The 19,377-nt window shown below is 39.3% G+C and overlaps 1 protein-coding gene across 4 annotated transcripts in view; it reads right to left on the bottom strand.

Annotated features, from left to right (window-relative positions):
• The window catches only part of PLB1 (phospholipase B1), a 227,650-nt gene that overhangs the window by 6,448 nt on the left and 201,825 nt on the right, over positions 1 to 19,377 (bottom strand). For 3 of the 4 annotated variants that reach the window (XM_072634072.1, XM_072634074.1, XM_072634075.1), the window contains 4 exons: positions 14,718 to 14,806; positions 14,421 to 14,502; positions 9,576 to 9,680; positions 8,934 to 9,029 (listed from right to left, as the gene is read on the bottom strand). In XM_072634072.1, the coding sequence (XP_072490173.1) occupies positions 8,934 to 9,029; positions 9,576 to 9,680; positions 14,421 to 14,502; positions 14,718 to 14,806 (372 nt within the window). The remainder of the gene's footprint in view (positions 1 to 8,933; positions 9,030 to 9,575; positions 9,681 to 14,420; positions 14,503 to 14,717; positions 14,807 to 19,377) is intronic. The other variant, XM_072634073.1, reaches the window with a different exon arrangement.

The following is a 19,377-nucleotide window of genomic DNA, read 5'->3' as shown; positions in this document are numbered from 1 at the left end:
GTGTGTGTGTGTGTGTGTGTGTGTGTGTGTGTGTGTGTGTGTGTGTGTGTGAGATAGACAGAGAGAGAAAGAGAGAGAGAGAAACACAGAAAATGAATTGAGTTTGTTGGCAGGGCAGGGCAGAGCAGGAAGTAGATTCTCTATTGGCAGTAGAGAAGAGAGCCAACTTTGAATTCAAGACAGAATCAGCCTGGTAGCTGGTAACTGAGCCATAGAGAGGAGTAGGCCTGGGAACTGGTGAATGATTCAAGCAGCAGGGATACTGTGCCCAGTGGGAATAGCATAAGGACAGCAGCAGGGTGCTGATAAATGCTTAAGAATCAGGTCTTTAGAAAAAAATATATATATCATATACTTTTAAGTTGAATATGCATTACTAACCTTTTCTCCATCACTTTCCTAAGTCTAGATAACCAAGAAAGCAATAAATCAAGCCCTAATCTGCAATATGACAGAAACTAGGCATAGACCAATATCTTACTGACACCATTTGCCATGTTTAGGTCAAAATAAATTTATGACCTTGACATAAAGGGAAATATCATAAGTTAATTAGAGGAGCATGGAACATATTACCTATAAGATTGATGGAAAAGAGATGAATTTATGGATAAACAAGAGATAGAAAGCATTGTGGGATATAAAATAGATAATTTTCATTATATTAAACTACAAAGTTTTCATATAAATAAAACCAACGTAGCCAAGATTAGAAAGAAAGAAGAAAATGGAGGGGGGTGGGTAGGATTTTATAGCTCTGAAAAATGCCTCATGTCTTAAATATCTAGAGAATGTTGTCAAATTTATAAGAATATGAGTCATTACCCACTTGACAAATGGCCAAAGGATATTAACAGGGAATTTTTGGAGGAAGAAATCAAAACTATATATAGACATATGAAAATGCTCTAAATCATTATTGATTAGAGGAATGCGTATTAAAACAGCCCTGAGATATTTCATACCTATCAGGTTGGCTAAAATGATAGAAGAGAAAATGACATGCTGGAGGGGATGTGGAAAAACTGGGTCACTGTACACGTGATAGAACTGTGATCCATTTTGGAGAGGTCTTCTCCTCTTAGCAATACTACTTTGACTTAGCATACCACTATTAGGTCTGTTTCCTGAGGTGATCAGGAAAAAAAGAAAAGAACATATACGTCCTAAAATGTTTATAGCAGTCCTCTTTAATGTGGCAAAGAATTAAAAATGAGAGGACACCTCAATCATTGAGGAATGGCTGAATAAGCTGTGGTATTTAATTATAATGGAATATACTGTGCTATAAGAAATGACAAGCAGGTTGGTTTTAGAAAAACATGGAAAGACTTGCATGAAATAATGCAAGGTGAAACAAACATAATCAAGAGAATGTTGTATATAGTAACAGCAATATTGTTAAGACTAAGCCATTCTGAGTAATATGATCATTCATATCAGCTACAAAGGACCTATGAAGGAACGTGCTATCCATTTCCAGAGAAAGAACTGATATATGAAAGTATGTATTTTATGGTTCCATATATATCTATATCCAATGTTGGACTTCTTTAATGTGGAGTTGGGAGGAAAGGAGGGAAACAGCTTGGAACTCAAAATGTCATAATAAATAAAAAAGAAAATAAAAAAATGAAGCATATGGCATTTGGCAGGGTGGGGGTGGGGTGAAATATAAGCAAGGAGAGAACACTAAGTAGTTTGTAAAATTCTATCATTTTATCTCTGGGAAGATCTAGAATGAAAACATTCAGCTTTATCTTCTTTTCCAAAAGTAGGACAATGTGGAGGAGGAACATTGTCTCCTGGCAAAAGAAAGGCTACGTCCTAGCCCAGTAGTACAGCATCCTTGATGGCCTAGGGCTAGGGAATAATGTAAGAAGTCACATTTGCTAATGGTTTAAAGTTTACTAAGAGCTTCCCTGCCCATCTCTAAGCCCAGTGAGGTGAAAATGCCAGGATTATTACATCTGTTTTCTAGATGAGAACTAGGAGATTAAACAAAGTGCCCGTGGTCACATAGCGAGTAAATTTCAGAGCCAAGAAAGAGTCCGGATTTCCTGACTCCAAGTCCAGTATGCTACACCACCAATTCCTTCTCCCTGTGCATGAAGGAATAAATATGGTTCTGAGGCAGGGTGATTGTTAGAGCTGGTTGTTGCTGTCCAGTCAAGGAAGTAAATATCCAGGACTGTTTCACTCACACTTGGAATATCTGTGGCTTACCTCAAAGGGTTGTGGTGAGGACTGAAGGTGATAATGTATGTTAAGTGCTCTTTACAGTCAAGTATTACTGTGATGACAAATCTCAAAAGAGGAGTTGAAAAACCAGAGATGGGAAGTAAAACTCCTGGTAAATTCCTTACACAAATTATTTAACCTTTATGGATAAGGTGTAGTATGAGAAGTTCAGAATAGATGATCCCTAAGGTTTTTGCTCTAAATCCTATAGAAGATGAGGAGAGAATGAATGACTGAGCAAGGACCAGTAGAGACTCTAGACAACTAATGATGAAATACAGTTCCTTAGAAAAGAGATTGGCTAAAGGATCATATATACACTCCAACCTCCTCACTTTACAGATTAGAAAAGTGAGGCCCACAGAGGTTAGTAAGAGCATTGGAACCACGGTTTGAAGTTATTCCCCTGACTCGGAGTCAGTGGTGGACTCCTAGTGAAGAATGAGGCATAGGCTGCCAGATATAGAGAGTGTTGCAGTTTATTTTTCTTAAGTACACATCTTTGCTATGAGATAAGAGTTTATTCTGGGGGAGGGAGAAACTGGTATTGGAAATGATAACATTGTTAACTTTTTTAAAGTTCCAATGTAATGATTTGCACATGTATAACCTATACCAGACTGCTTACCATCACAGAGAGTAGGGAGGGAGTGGAGGAAGAGGTAGAATTTGGAACTCAAAATTTTAAAAGATGAATGTTAAAATTTGTTTTTACATGTAATTGGGGGGAGGAAATAAAATATTATTTTTAAAAGTACCAATGTAATCTTTCCCCAAAAAACAATGAATGATGGGAAAAGAGCAGGAAAGATAATGAGGGAGAAAAAAAGGAGGAGAAGAAAAAAAAGTGTTTCTGGTTCTGGTACTTGAATCTTTTAATTTCCCTAAGTTCCCAAGAGAAGGAAAGGAAGAACAAACTAGGGTAAAGCATCTTTAAAGGAAAGAAGACAAATTAGTTGTTGAAGCAGAAATGATCATCCAAAACAGATTAGGGGTACAAAGCTAAGTACCTAGTGGCCTGGACTATGAAACTGCTGGTGATAAAATAAATTGTTGGTGACTCAGAGATATCCTGACAGTAATTTGGCTTCCAGGGCTGAAAGAGTGGCGTCATTCTGCTAAGTGGGATGATGTTTAAATGACATCACAGCAGCCCTTGGAAGAAATAATTGGATAAAAGAGTGCAGGGCAGGCTGACTTTTGTGGTAACACCATCAAGGCAGCCTGAAATAATTCTCGCCCTTGGCCACAATCCCCTCTTAGTAGCTGAGCTGAGCTGAGAGTACAGAGACCCTGCCATTCATTCTCCTGTGTCATTTTCCTTTTCTGCTCTTGGGCTGCAGCTGATGTCAGACTGTGGATGTTTTATTCACACATGAAAAGGCAGATGGAGAAGGCACAATTGCAAAGCTAAAGAGAAAGCCTGTGTTATGAGTCAGCAAGGCAAACTAAGAGACAGAAGCACAGAGCTGACAGATGTGGGGATACAATAATGTCTGGCATGCATCATTGCTCTCCTTGAGACTCAAAAAATACAAAAAGGGGAAGAGAAGATTGCAGACTGCTTAGGTACTATGGGAGAAGATGATGGGATGTACGCAACAGGTGAAAGAATCAGCTTACCACTTAGGCCAGATGAAAGGAAGGCTTTGGACAAGGAAGACATTTTATTTTTCCATTTGAGAACATAAGGGGTTATCATCTGCCTTATGAAAAATAGGAGATAGCGCTATATAATTGGAATAGAATAGATAAAGCAACGAAGATGAAGAAACTAAGATAAGAATGTCCATGAAGTCACACAATTGCTGACCATGAATCAAATATTTTTGAAGTCCTCAGTCCAGTCATTCCATCACTTTCTCATTCATTTAAAAAAAAACAAAACACCACACACACATACCAAAAACTCCCACCAAACCCCAAACTGCTTAAATACTTACTACATGCAATTCATTTTTCTACGCTCAGGGAACTTTTCTATACTTTGAGGAATATGTAATCTCATCAGTATGGGTATTCCCTTCAGTGATGCAGGTAACAGTCCATTCATACTGTCTTATCTTGTACAACTGATCCATGTTCTCCTGTCAGTTCACCCTGGGGAGAAGGAGGGGTCCTCTGACATGCTAGAAGTCTCCCACTACACCTCTTAAAATTGTGTGAACACAAATGGAGCATGATGGTTATCTGGTAATTGTCCCTTGTTTTCATTACAGGAATGGCCAATCTCATTTTCTGGTTGCATATTTCTCTGACGATATCCTTTACATCACTTTCCCTGACCAGCTTCTCCTTGGAAACATGTTGTAGCTTGCTCACATCTAACATGCACCTCTTCCTTCATTGTTGTTTGGGTGACTCACAGCTTTAATTTTTCATTGTCAAGGATATTCCATGACTTGTAACCATATGACATCAGCTGTTGATGTCAAAAAGATGGGCCTTTGTTTTAGGAAGAAGCTTGGGGTTATTAAAAGCCCCATGCAATTTCTCAAACGTAATCCATCCTACTCTCCCCTTCTGATTCAGTTCTGGTCCCAGTTAATCATCCATGCACAGTATCTATTCAATACACACACATGTGATATATTTGTGTATACATGTATATATTTTGTGTCTCTCTACACACATGCACACACACACACACATATATATATGTATATATACATTTATATTGATATGGATCTATATCTGCACCTGTATTTAAGGCAGCTCAGTGGAACAATGGATAGAGCACCAGGTCTAAAGTCACGAAGAACTGAGTTCAAATTTGCCCTTAGACACTTATTAGCTATGTGATTCTGAACAAGTCACTTAACTTCTGTTTGCTTCAGTTTCCTCATCTAAAAAATAGGGAAAATAAAAAGAGGATCAAACGAGATAATAATTTTAAAGTGCTCAGCACAGGGCCTGGCACATAGTGAGTATTATCCAAATGTTAGCTGTTATTATATTATACTAATTATGATCAATATTTTATATATAAATGGATTAGAGCTATGAATTATCGCTCCAACTGGTATAATATGGACAATAGGAGTTCTTCATTCACTTAGTTTTTCTTGGAATGGACTCCTTTGAGTGATTATAGATCTCATTTAGTGGGCTTCACAATGCCTAGGATTTGCTAGAATCAGAACAATCTTTATCTGTAAACAAGATCACATGTGGGACGTCACTATCTATAAGGAAGTTCTTCAACTTGTACTTTGTGCTGGGAGTTTTCATGATAGTGGCAAACATCTCTACTGGGCATGTGTCTCATTGTTTTATGCCTCTCTTGATATTAATAATTATAAACAAGTAAGTCTATATTCTACTCAAGCGTTGCCCTTGGCTGTCGTATATCTTTAGTTGGCAAAGAGATAAATGTTTGTTGGCAATGGCATTTTCTAGGTTCTTTTGATCTCCTCCCTGTGGTAATTGATTTATTATCTGCTAAAAATCTCCCGGGAAACAGTGATAGTCTGTGTCAATAATCCTTTATTCACTTCCCATTTTTTTGATGGTGATGGCTTGTTTAAACTGATGAAGTTGGAGTAATCCCAAATGTGTACTATTTCCTATTTTTACTTGGTATCCATTTTGATCTATGCACTAACAATTTTGAGATATGTAAGAGATCAGCCTTTCCCTTTGAGTTTGTTGTTCAGTTGTTTTAGTCATGTCTTTCTCTTTGTGGCTCTATTTGAGGTTTTCTTGGCAAAGATACTGGAGTGGTTTGCCATTTCCTTCTCCAGCTCATTTTACAGTTGAGGAAACTGAGGCAAAGTGACTTGCCCAGGGTCACACTGCTAGTAAGTATCTGAGTCTGTATTTGAATTTATGAAGAGGAGTCTTTCTGACTCCAAACCTGGCAATCTATCCACTACCTAACTACCTTTCCTTTTGAGAGGGGGAGACTCAATGTATCTTTGTGGTTGAGGAAGGCTTGTTTAATTGTATTATTATGTCTTTGGGAGTCTGGGAGAATATGAATTACTGGATTTAGTTATGAAATGTACCACATAATCTTTTCCCAAGACTTCTTAGTGACGAGGTTCTGGGGAAGGTGTTATTGCGGCTTGTTCTCTGTTCTCATGACATCAGGAAGGCAACACCGTGACTTGTAAGTGAATTTATTTAATTGAGGGAGGACTGTGCAAAGTCATCAAGCTTCCCTTTTCCTTCCAGTGTCATCTGGGTTCAGCGGCAAGATACAGATCAGGATGACTAGAGATGGCCCCCTCTGGGGAAGGTATCCAAAAAGAAAATGCAGAGTATATTGCTAAAAAGATAGCCAGGATTATTTAATCTTTGCCAAATACATTCTAGTAGATTTTCTTAGGACCGTGATGACTAAAACTGGAGGGAGAATGTAGGGGTGGGGTTGAAACCACCTCATGGAATTTTAGTCTTGATATCTTAACTAGATGAAAATATGTCTCAATCAATCATAGGCCTTAAATTAAGTCAACTTAAATTAAGTCAGCATTGTGTTTGGATTGACTGAGAAAACTTGGCCATGCTCCAAGTATCATCTATAAATTATCAACCAGAGGTTGAAGCAAGTGTGGCTTTCCAGCACATCCCTGGAGAGGGAACCACTTGGGGAGGAGAGGCCTCAATTTCAGGCAGGGATAGAGCAGGTAAACTTCAAAGGACACACAAGATTCTGGATTTCCCGTCTTTCTAACTGATCCTCATTCCCAGATCAGTTGGTGGCAGTGTCTGCATAGGGAGCCAAGGACTGATGGTCAAAAATTTATTACACTTACAGAGAAATTCTCAAATACTCCATGAATGGGAGAAAAGGATTTCTAACAGCAAGGTGTGGTGAGTCATCCTTTTGCCACATGGTCTCTCTAAGCTGGAATCTACTTTTCCATGAATCTGTATGTACTTGTTGGAGATACAGTTATATTCACAGACACAACAGTTTGTAATCTTAAGAGTTAAAAAATTTTTTTTCTTTATTGTAAATTAATAAATGCCCTTTTCTAAAAGCTACTTAAGGATGACTGACTAAGTGATTCTCAACTGGTAATATTTGAGGAAAGGGAGAGCACACAGACTTTAGCCAATGACATTAGAGAATCTCTCTTCTGGGGGAGAACTCTAGAACCCAAAATAACTTTAGGAAATTGATTTATCAATAGGATTGGGAGTTGAGATAGGGCTCTTCAGAGCTTTCATGGGCTATATAATATAGAGACATAAACTATACACACACACATACATACACATATATGTGTATAAATATATATATACACATACATACACACACATATACATATATATGTATATACAAGATAACCTTAGATAGGTAGTCACAAACAGTTAGGGGGCCCAGGAAAAGTCCCCTGAGTCTTCAAGAAGATAGGGGATTCCAAGAGAGTATCTTCTTAGCATGTAGGTTGGCCAGCGTCAAGACATGGAAACCACTGTTAAGAGAACAGTAAGAAGACCAGTTTGGCTAGACCACAGAGTGCATGCAGGGGAGTAAGGAATGGAATGTAGGAGTCATATTGTTAAGAGTCAGTTAGTATAGAAGAGTTATTAAATGCTGGGGATATTAACTAAGGCCAAAAAAAACCTTTAAATGCCAGAAATATCCCCATTTTAGAGTTAATAAAACTTGAGACTCAGAGAAGTTGTGCCTTGCCCTTGGTTATATAGCTAATAAGGTAGTCAAAGGTGAAATATCAACCCAGGCCTTCCTGATTCTAAGACTAATATTCAATCTATTATACTACACTGTGAAGAACATAAAATATTTTTTTAAAAAATTATCCCTATCCTCAAAGAGTTTATAATCAAAGATGAAAAGATATGTAGACAAATAATAATATAAATTAGACTAAATCCCCCCCAAAAGATACAAAATTCTATGAGATGAAAAGAATGTGAGATCACTATGCACATACTCTGTGATTTATATGGTACTTCCTTCTTTCCTCTCAGTAGAAGGTACAAAGAATTAAGAAGAGCCCAGTAGAAGCACAATGTTATGATATCATACGGAGAAGGTGGAGCTCTACTTTCATATCTCTGCCAACAAAAGAGATTGCTGAGGGTAAATAAGGGGATGAAGGGGAATTAAAAAAAGAATTTTTAAAAGGAGGAAGGTAAGAAGAGAAGTAAAGGAAGAAAGGAGTGGACTTGGAAACTTGCTGCTTTGGTTCAGCTGTTTTGAAATGTGGATGTTTAAAGAAAGAACAGAAAGTAATTGATCTTACCAGGGATATGCTCAAGCTTGCCTTGCAGGAAGGTAGACTTGGGCCACATATGCATCGTAGCCCTGTATCAGAAGCAGGGGCTGCTGGGATATGTAGTTTTCCCAGGTGATAGCAGAGACTGAAAAATCATAAAATGAAGGAATCCGGTGGGAAGAAAAAGCCCCGGGGCCTCTCCTTTTCCTCCAAGCTCCAAAGTTTCCTGGATTCCAGAAGCTCCATCCTTTAATGATTCCTTCTACCTGGGAAAACTACACTTCCCAGATGCCTCTGCTGCCAGTATGGAACTACAGTATTTAAAATAAACAAACCTTTGAGGACAAATAAGTTTAGCTGTCCAGTCAAAGTATTCTTTTGAAAAGAAAGGGATCCTACAAGGCAGAGGGGGTGTTGTAAGTACTGGAAAGCATTCTCAACAAAGAACTGTTCACAGTGAAGCTGGACCATACCGCCCTCCCCACCCCCATTACATACCATGTTGTTCCAGAGGGCTATAGCCATCTCTGCCTGCCCCCTCTCAGAGAAGTGGAAACAATCCACAGAGAAGAAGCTCAGGTCGGGCTTTCCTTTCTGGGAGCAAACACAATGGGATTATCTTGCAGGAAAGAGAAGCCTCCATACTTGAAGGCGCAATGGGCATTTATCCAATTCACCTGTCCAAGCTTTGAAGCTGGTAAAGATCTACCCAAACAATTTAACCATCAACCCATGTGTGCTTAGATAAAGCAGAGTAAATGTGCATTTTTGAAGTTTTTCTATTGATATGTTGGTCTGAATGCTGACCATTTGCACTCTACTTGGGCTCTTCCTTCCCATTCTTCTACACTTTTACCTGGAGAGGGACCAACCATTTGGGTAATGGTTTAAATCTAGCTCAAACCAAGACCTACTAAGAGTTTGGCTAGGTAGCTCCCTCCACTAAAGATTTTCCACTGCACCCCCTCCCTCCCATCATCTCCAACTCTTCAGAAAGGTTTGGGAAAGTCAATTCAGAAAAAGTTGTACCAATGCCTACTTCACAATCAGGAGAGGACACTTTGAAGAAGGAAGAATCCCATGTGGCATAACACCTGAATAGGGTTACCTCTCCCCACCCCTGAAAAGCACTCAACTTACATTATCAAATGGCACCATCGTGTTTTGAAAGAATGGCTGCACCACCACCGCGAAGTCCTCCCGCTCCATGTATTGGTGACTGTAGGTGATCAATGAGCTGCCACTCTGGGAATGGGGGGGAAGAGACCCCAAATGTCAGTTACTTTTCTTGCCAACCTGAATCTTCCTGAAGTCTGCTGCCAATCACTTGGGAGCTCTATTTCCTAACAGTGGATTGGTCAGAGTTTCTTTTACTGCAGAACTTGGATCTGGCTGCTTCTTGCTCTTGGAATACTTTTCCTCCTCACTTCCACGTTAGATCCTTTCAAGATTTACTTAGCTCAAGCACCACCTCCTACCAGGGGTTTTTCCTCATTCTGATTCTCCCTGTTGTTCATGCCCCTCCCCTACCCTCACCAGTGTATTTTTCTATGGGGGCATTTATTTATCAATGATTTGTTGTCTTCTCCTAGTAGAATGTAAACTGAGGGTAAGGACTGAGTGCTGAGCAGTGTCTGGCATACAGCAAGTACAGCACTTAATAAATGCTTGCTGATGGAAGCAACTACTAATCTGCCCTAGGCAAGTGAGGGTGAAGGTAATATTCAAGGGCAGAAGGACTGTGGTTTCCATCCCATAAATCCTCTGTAAAGTTGGGTCTGTACAGCAGACCTGGTTGTAAATGGTGACCCTTGATCTTTTTTTAAAAATGGAATTTTATTGACTTTTTTTATTTTTACATCACCTACATTTTCCACTGGATCCCATTCCTTCTCTCCCTGAGAGTCATCCCTTATTTAAAAAGGAAAGATACAAAGAGGAAGAAAAAAATGTTCAATAAAATTAATATATTGAAAAAAATCTGACGTTATATCCAATGTTCTGGCTCTTGCTCTCCTCTTAAGAAGGGATATAAAGCCATAAGGTTATTCAGAGCAAGCTTATCAGTCTAGATTTAACCCAGATTGGGTATGTCTCCTGCTGGTTTAGCTGAAGACAGTATATCAACTTGAGCACTTGCCCTAGGCACTCTGGAGGATATATTACTTGATTCTTGTCCTCATGGAGCTTACGCTAGTTGGGGAAAAGAGATAGGAAATACATACATGAGATGACAACAATGTACATTAGAAGGTCGGAGAAAGTATTAATGGAAAAATCAGAGGGAGTCCCAGAGAAGCAATAATGAAACCTATCTCATCCTCCTTGGCAGAGTTGGGTGACTATTAGAATAGAATATTATGTATGTTGTTAGAGAAGGTTTCTCCACTGGATGTTTTTGCTTAATTATCTTTCTTTGCCCCAAGGATTCAGTCTGGAGGTGGGGGAGGGAAATAATAGATGTAAAAACAAAAGATCATTAAAAGGTATTTTTAAAAAATATTAAAAATGTATGCATATGCAACAAGAGAACATGGTCAAATGCAATACTCTGTGGTACAGATGATTGATGTGGAGATTTCTGAAAAAACCCCGCCAATTTTTATGAGATGAGGTTAGTCAGGGGAGGCTTCATGATAGAGGTTGAGCTGGATATGGCAGAACTTGGGACTGCAGAGAGGAGTGGGGTAGGAATTACAGAGTGGAACAGTATGATTGAATGTGGAAAGGACAATGGAGGTTCAGGGCCAGTGGGAAACAGGTGGAGACAAGTTTAGATGCATAGAATGGGGTCAATTGATATAAGACCTTGAACTAAGCCAGACTGAACCTATGCCTGATCTAACGGGCATTAGAAATCTATTGCAGGTTCTTAAGTAGAGAACTGGTATAATTAAGAATGGTATTGGAGGAGAGTGAAAAGTGGAGGGGGCAGATAAATATGGTAATGATTCAATATCTGGAAACAGTTTGGAGAAGGGAGAAACTAGAGGCAGAAAGCCCAGTTGAGACTTGCATTGATTTAAAATATAAATGAAGTTTGGTATCAAGGGGAATAGGAAAGAAGGAAGGGATCTGTTGGCAAAGGTACCTTATTATCAGCTTTTAAAGGAGATGAAAATGTTGCCATTTGGGAAAATAAGTTGTAGCTATACCCACAAAGTCACCAAAATGTACATGCTCTTTGACCAAACAGTATCGCTTGAGAGGGAGAGGAACCATTTGCACAAAACTATTTATGATAATGTTGTCTGCTGTACTGCAGCAAATAACTGGAAATGGGGTAGGTTATCCATCAATTGAAGAGTGACTGAACAAATTTAAATCCTGCCTCAGATGGTTTACCAGCTGTGTGACCCTGAGCAAGTCATTTACCCTCTGTCAACCTCATCTACAAAATAGGGATAATAATGGCATCTGCCTTAGAAAGTTGTTTTGAGGACAAAATGAAATAATGTATGTAAATCGCCTGGTAAACCTTGAAGTGCTATGTAAATGCTCTATTTTATTGTTTCATGGTTAGAAATAATGAATCTAACAGATTCAAAGCAACTTTGGAAGACTTCAATGAACTCATGGAGTGAAGCGAGCAGAACGAGGAGAACAATTTACGTGATCACAATAATGTAAAAGAAAACAATGTTGAAAAACTTCAGTATTTTCATCCATGTAGTGACCAATCACCGCTTCAGAAGGCTAGTGACGAAACGTGTTCCACCGCCCCCCCCCCCCCCAATATCTTCGCAGAAGGACAATAAACCAGCGGCGCAGTACAAGACATTTGCAGACTCTGTCAGCTTGTTGATTTGTTGTTTTGTTTCATAATTATTAGTCACCAGATCTTTAATTTGAAATTGAGTTGTGGTATAGTGACAGCGATGGAGGAAACATCAATGAAACATTTTAAAACACAGGAAAGAGCAGAAGGAAGTTCAGAAGGGGGCATAAATAAGCAGGGTAGGATTTCTTCTAGCTTGTAAATTTTATATATATTTTAAAAACTGTATATAATAGCAGTTCCCAGTTTCAAATACAATTTTCTATTCTTTATATATGGAAACACTGAACTTTGCTAATATTTGTGAAGTTCAAAATAATAAATAAATTTTTTTTAAAAAAGACCAAGGACTAGTGGTAACATGAATATCTATTTTTTGCCCACATCCCTGGGTAAGAGACGGGATATCTCTCATGTGATGATGAGATGGGGAGGTGGGGCAGGGTGTTGGATAAAATAGAGACGTAATTGCTGTATATTCACTCCATCAGGGCCATAATTGGCCTCTGTGCTTTCATGGGGGTGAGTCTGGGCTAGAGCTACAGGCAGGCAGCAGACTGCGAAGGAGGAGTTGCTACCAGCTGGTGCCCCAAATGTCTGAGACTTCTACTGAGGCAATAAGCAGGAAAAGGGAGCAAAGGATGGAGATAGACTGGCTATCCCCATCCTTTCCCCTGTACACTTTTCAATCTATACAGTATCCTTCCATGGTATCTGTGTCCTCTCTTTCTATCCATTCCATTCACTCCACAGTCATCTTCATCATAAAGGCTAACATTTATATAGTGTTTTAAGGTTTTCAAAATTCTCTCTATACATTACATCAGTGGTGTCAAAATCAAATAGAAACAGGGCCTACTAAACCATATATAGTGATCCCTGTGGGTTTACATTTTGACTTAGAAAACCACATAATAACATTACCTATGTTCAATTGTATTTTAATTTATTTTGTTAAATATTTCCTAATTACATTTTCATCTCATTGGCCACACTTGGGAGTGGCCTGTTAGATATGTGTTTGATATCTCTGTATTACATCATTTGATCTTCACAAAACTTTGTGAGGTAGGTTCTTATTATTATTCCCATTTTACAGATGAGGAACCTGAGCCTGAGAGAGGTTAAGTGACTTTCCCACGGAACTCGGTTCTTCCTGACTCCAAGTTCAACACTTTACATGTTGGGTTTACAAAGATAAATATGAAAAGAGTCTTTGCTCTCCAAGCAGCTTACATTCCACAAATAAAACTATAAATATATATGTATACATATATAATGATAATATATGCATATATATCAACATAAATATATTATATTTAATTAACATAGCACCTGATTGTAATATAATTAATATCCACATACATGCACATATATTTATTCCAGACATGCAGTTCATTGGCATAGGTAACTACTCCCCAGGGAGGAAACTCCCTCTGCTGATATATAATAGCAACTGCTTTTTCTCCAGGAAGAAGCTCTGGAGAGTTCATTGCCATTATGTGTCTTTCAAAGATGGGGCCTGAATCAGGTGTTCCTAACAGGTTCCCTGTTCACTGTTCACATATGCAAATTATATACCAAGTACACAGGAAGGTTTTTGAATTAATTAATTATTTAGGTGGGGAGAGCAACAGCTGAAAAGGGGAGTATGATTTCCTTTCAAATCTGCCATTTTAACCAGATTTCTTTCACCTGATGGGTGTAGGGACACAGGCATAGTATAACTGGCCAGGCCTTACCCTGGCTAGCATCAAAGGTTCAGAGATGAAAAGAACCTTGGAGATCTTCTAGTCCTTGGGTGAGGCCTTTTGATAAAGTCCAAGTTTTACAGAACAAATCCTTTCATTAAGGGAATTTGTTCTGTGAAGTTCCCACATGTGATCACAGGTGGTCTTGAGGCTGCACCTTTCCCACCCCTGTTTGGTGCAACCTCTTCACTTTATGTTGGATGGGACTGAGGCCCAGAGAGGTTAAGTCACTTGTTTAGAATCACACAGGACTAGCAAAGAGCTGCCCTACAATTCTCACTCAGGTTCTGTGACTCTAGACCTAGCACTTGTCCTTTCATGCTTCCTTGAGGATGTGCCTGCTCTCAAAAAAATATTTCTTGGACAGATAACTTGAGTCTTTCCTCATATGATTAAGGAACTGTTCACTCCTGGGACAGAAAAAAAAAAACAGTGAAAAAAAGTTTGGAAGCTTACCTGGAATTGTCTATTAACATTCTTCATTTCTTGCAATTCAGGAGAATTATCCAGGAAACGTCCAAAGCAAGGACAAGTGGAGCTGTGGAATAAGAAGCCCTGAGTTAAAGGATTCCACCAAACCCCAGTCCAGGTCCTCTGGTCCCCAGACTAGTCTTATCTTCCTCAAGAGGCTGACAGCTCCACCATGAAGAAGGTGCTGATTTCCACCAACCTCCTCTTCAGGTAGTTTCCTGTCTCATTTTCCCTTAACTCTATTAGTTTAGGGACTTGCTGAAGATATGTTGGACCACTTACTCAGTTGCCGCTTCACATTCTTCCCCTTGTATCTGGCGTAGACCAACCAGCTCCATAACTTCTACCACATTGATGAAGGTTCGAGGCAGCTGTAGGAGACACAAGCATGGGCTTTGTGGATTCTCCAAGAATAACAAAAAGGATGAGGAAAGAATCTTAGGGAATCACAGGACCTGAGAACTGGAAAGGACATTGGAGATCAAGGGATCATAGATTTAGAGCTGAAGGAATCTCAGAGGTCACCTTATTGAACCCTTCATGTTACAGACAAAGAAACTGAGGTCCACAGTTAGCTCCTGTCAAAATGAGTTGCTGGATTCCAAGTTAGGTGCTCTTTATACCATGTAATAATTTTAATGGAATGCAGAGTAGCAACTATAGGAATGTTTGGTTTTAAGAAATTAATTTTTCAAAGAAAATGAAAATATTGATTTAAAACATTTAAAATGAGATTATTAAATATTGTTATTTTTCAATAGCAGTGAAGCACCTCTCTATATAAATATATTCATGGAATAAAGAATCTAAAAATAATAATAACTCACATTGATATAGTATTTTACAATATACAAGATACTCTCACCCTTGTGAGGCAGGCAATACAATTAGCATTATCCCCGCTTTCTAGAAAAAGGAACCAAGGTTCACAGTATTTACTTAACTTACCCAAGATCACATGGCTAATGCCTTCCATGACTCATCCACCTCTCACACCTTCTAAGATAGTCCAATAACATAGGTCTTACCATGTCATCTTCTGCTTAAGAAATTTCAGTGATTCCCAATTGTCTTTAGGTTAAAATACAAACTGCTTTGTTGATCATTTGAAGCCCTTCCCTATATAGCCTCAATCTATCTTTGGAAGACTGATTACAATATTCCATCTCTCACCTCTGTGTTTCTGCATGACCAGAACATTCTTCCTTCTCATCATTTGAAGCCCTTCCCTATATAGCCTCAATCTATCTTTGGAAGACTGATTACAATATTCCATCTCTCACCTCTGTGTTTCTGCATGACCAGAACATTCTTCCTTCTCGCCTCTACCTCTTGGAACTGTTGGGACCGTGTGGACGGTCTCGGGCGGGTAAAAGTGGGACTTCTAAATCTTAGAGTCTTACGAGGCCCTCCATGAACAGCGGGGGTTCGAGAAGGTCAGACTGAGCTAGCTCGGCTAGCTTGGGTATTTCCGCCTCTCCCCGGGAGATATGTGATGGGTGGAGTCTCCCTGCCCTCGAGGTCGTCCCGGATTGGAGCACACCTAGTTACCTAACAGCACGGTATTGAGATGCAAACTGTGTGGCTGAAGGTTAAGTAGGATTGAGGAAGCCGGAAAGCTCTCTTAGCACGTGAGGAGCCAAAGAGGACAGTAGGCTCCGCTTCTTTTCTTTCCTCTCTCCCCTCCCCCTCTCTCCCCGCTTGTACTTCTACTTCCAATCCCTTAAGCTTAGCCTCCTTAGGAAATCTCCCCCTCTTCCTCCTAAGGAAGACCCCCCTGCACTTGTAACCCAGACCCTGAAATAAAGCTCAACCCCTGTTTGACTCTGGAACGTCCTTTCTCTCATACGTTTATCCGGTTTGGCCAACCGAAGACCTGGGACAGGTAAGAAAGACTCGGGTAGCCCAATACAGGCCTCTAGGCTTGGCATGGAACCTCTAGCTTCCCTCTAGGTGGGAATTCTGTCTTCTTCCAGAGGACTTTCCCATAGTTGTTTGTGCCCCCCATCTTCACTGTGGATTTATTTAACCTATATCCCATATTTGCTCATGTGTAACATGTTGTTTCTCTGATAAGCTCTTTGTAAGCTCTTTAAGGTGAAGAACTTTTGTCTTTGAATCTCCCACATTTAACATGCCACTTGTGACACAGAAGGTGTTTAGTAAAAGCTTGCTGATCAACGGATTGAGAAATGAGAGCAGAGTCTTCTAACTCTGGGTCCAGGACTGTTTGCGCTACCTAACAGTGAGTCTATTTTCTATTCATGTAATATTTGAAATAACATATTCATGTAACTTTTAAAAAGAAAGAGGGAGGTGAAGATTGAGTCATTTGCGGAACCCAATATTTTAAATAGTTCGTGTTGATTTGGTTGAAAGAGGTATTTTTAAAATCCCCATCTATGACTAAATAGTTAAAACACACAAAAAAAATCCATAGCTAATTTTGTGGTAGCTGACACACAGATCATGCTTCACATTGGCCAAGTGTTTCTCATGCATTTTAAAAATTTGAGCCTTACAGCAACCACACGAAGTGGATCCTACAGATATTATTATTGTTGCTAACTTACAAATGAGGTAATAAAAGCTTAGGAGTAAGTGCCTTGCCCATTATCACATAGCTGTTAAGTGTGAGAGGAAGGATTTGAACTTAGGTCTTCCTGTCCTCAAGTCCAGCCTTCTATCCATTGCAACATGCTGACCATATAGAGAATTATGGGATCACAAAGTTAGAATTCGAAGGGACTTCAGAAGCCCATTAGTCTAATGCACTCATTTTGAAAATTTTAATTTAATTTATTTTGGAGACTGGTTTTCCTTATCTTGCCCAGTCTGGAAGTACAATAGCCACTTATAAACCCAGTCCCACCATTGACGGTAAAAGGAACTTTGACTTGCTCTATTTCTACCTTGAGCTGGATTGTCTCTCCTTAGGCAATGTGGTAGACCTCAACTCCAAGAGGTAACAGACCGTGCAGAGATCAGATTGGCTTACACCCCCCCCCCCCCCCCGCCCCCGCCGGTAGCTCATAACTCCTGAATATACAGGTAATCCTCTAGTCTCAGCCTTCTAAAAGCTGGAATTGCAGTCAGCATGCCAGCCTGTAAACCACTTAATTTACAGATGAAGATACTGAAGTCTATGGAGATTAAGTGACTTCCCTAAGGTCACATAGGTCATGGCAGAGGCAGGATTTGAAGCCAGGCCCTTCTGATTTCAGAACCAGTGCTCTTTCCATTGTGCCATGTGTCTAATATTGAGGAAAAATAGGATATGCAAAATTGTTGTTTTATTAAATAAAATGATTTGGATGACTGTTGTTTTTAGGGATGTTGATTATCCTGTTAAAAAAGGACAAAAATTCCCCGAATATCCTCTATTGACCTGTGAAACTGTAGATGGCTCACTGTCCATGACTTTGAAAGCATCTTCTTAAATTAATTTTGGCAAATAAAGCAAGTACATCATCATTGTTTTCTGGGACATAAAAATTCATCTGAAAAAAAGTCACATAGTCTAAAAATGAGATGGGCCTCTATATCTAATTTGGGAATTACATGAAAATAACAAGAAGGAGTTTTCTGTAGAAAGAGCAGTGAGCTTTCCTGAGGAGTGACTTAAAGCAGTGGTGGATGGGCCAATGTGAAAGGCAGGCTAGAAGAAAGACATGTGGGCACCAATTTCATGCTCTGTTCCATTCCTTAGGGACTCACTAAGGTGGAGATAGCAGTTGGGGTGGCATTTGATTGGAGTTGAAATAGATTTAGAAGAATGACTATTAATTGGAAGGTGAGCAAGACCCACCATACAGGCATTCATAATGATATGATGGGTACTAGGAAATGTCTCCCTTTCCACCTTACCCATATCTTCTTTTATCATTGATGATTAAAATTTTTCTATATCTTATAACTCACATATACAAGAATTTATGCTCCTTATTTTGAACTATTTTATTAGATCACTATTTTAGGACAGCCCTGTGTTAAATGATTGGTATATTATTGGTCAATTTAAATAGGGTGGAAAGATAGGTCCAGAGTTGGGGCACTGCCTAGGAGAAACGGTAGTTAACTTAAAGGATGCTGAAACTGGAGATGGAAAACCCCAGAAGATAATCACCACCTACTTGACAAAGGCCAAAACTAGCCTTGTATGTGGGACTCTTCTGCAGGGATTGCCTTGAAGTAGGTCACTGAGCCCAGGCATTTAATCTGGGAAAATTGGGTTTCAAGCCTTGAAGTTCATGGCAGATCAGATGACAAAATTAGGTACCTTGTAGGCCCATAAAGCTGATTTTAGGGATTTGTAGCTGACTCATAGCTTTTTTCCCATGTAAAAAGTCACTAGTTCACTCAAACAAATGAGTCACAGTGGAAGAGTGGGGTTATTTCTTTGAATTGTTTCATCACATCCCCTGAGCCTAGGATAGTCAGGGAACTATTTGGGTCAGTAGATACCTGAGGAGTAAATACTCGCCTTCTATAAAAAATGTCTTTACCAGTATTGAGGAGAGGTTCCATGTACAAAGAAGGAATTAGTAATTAGGATTCAATTCAACAATGTTTAGTAAATACCTTCTATGTGCCATGTACTGTGCTAGGCACCAGGGATACAAGACAAAGAATAAAACAATAATGCCTCTCAAACAATTTACATCCTACTGGGTCAGGAGGGGCTCCAGGGTTCAGATATATATGTGGAACAGGGATGAGAGCATAAATGAAAGGGATCAGCTATCGCATGGGCACTCAAGGCTGACTAAATGAGGTGGATTGACATTTAATTCCATGGAGGCAGTAAAAAGTCAAAATAAATGAAGAGACAAGTTATATACCAGGGAATAATGACAGTCAATCATTATACTGGAAAAAATTCAATTTCTTTTGCAATAAAAAAATGCACATATTGGCAGTTTTAAGATATTGTTATATACCT

The sequence above is a fragment of the Notamacropus eugenii genome, chromosome 1 (assembly GCF_028372415.1).
Source record: "Notamacropus eugenii isolate mMacEug1 chromosome 1, mMacEug1.pri_v2, whole genome shotgun sequence".
In the NCBI taxonomy this organism is placed as follows: Eukaryota; Metazoa; Chordata; class Mammalia; order Diprotodontia; family Macropodidae; genus Notamacropus; species Notamacropus eugenii.
This window is presented reverse-complemented; position numbering and strand designations above follow the sequence as displayed.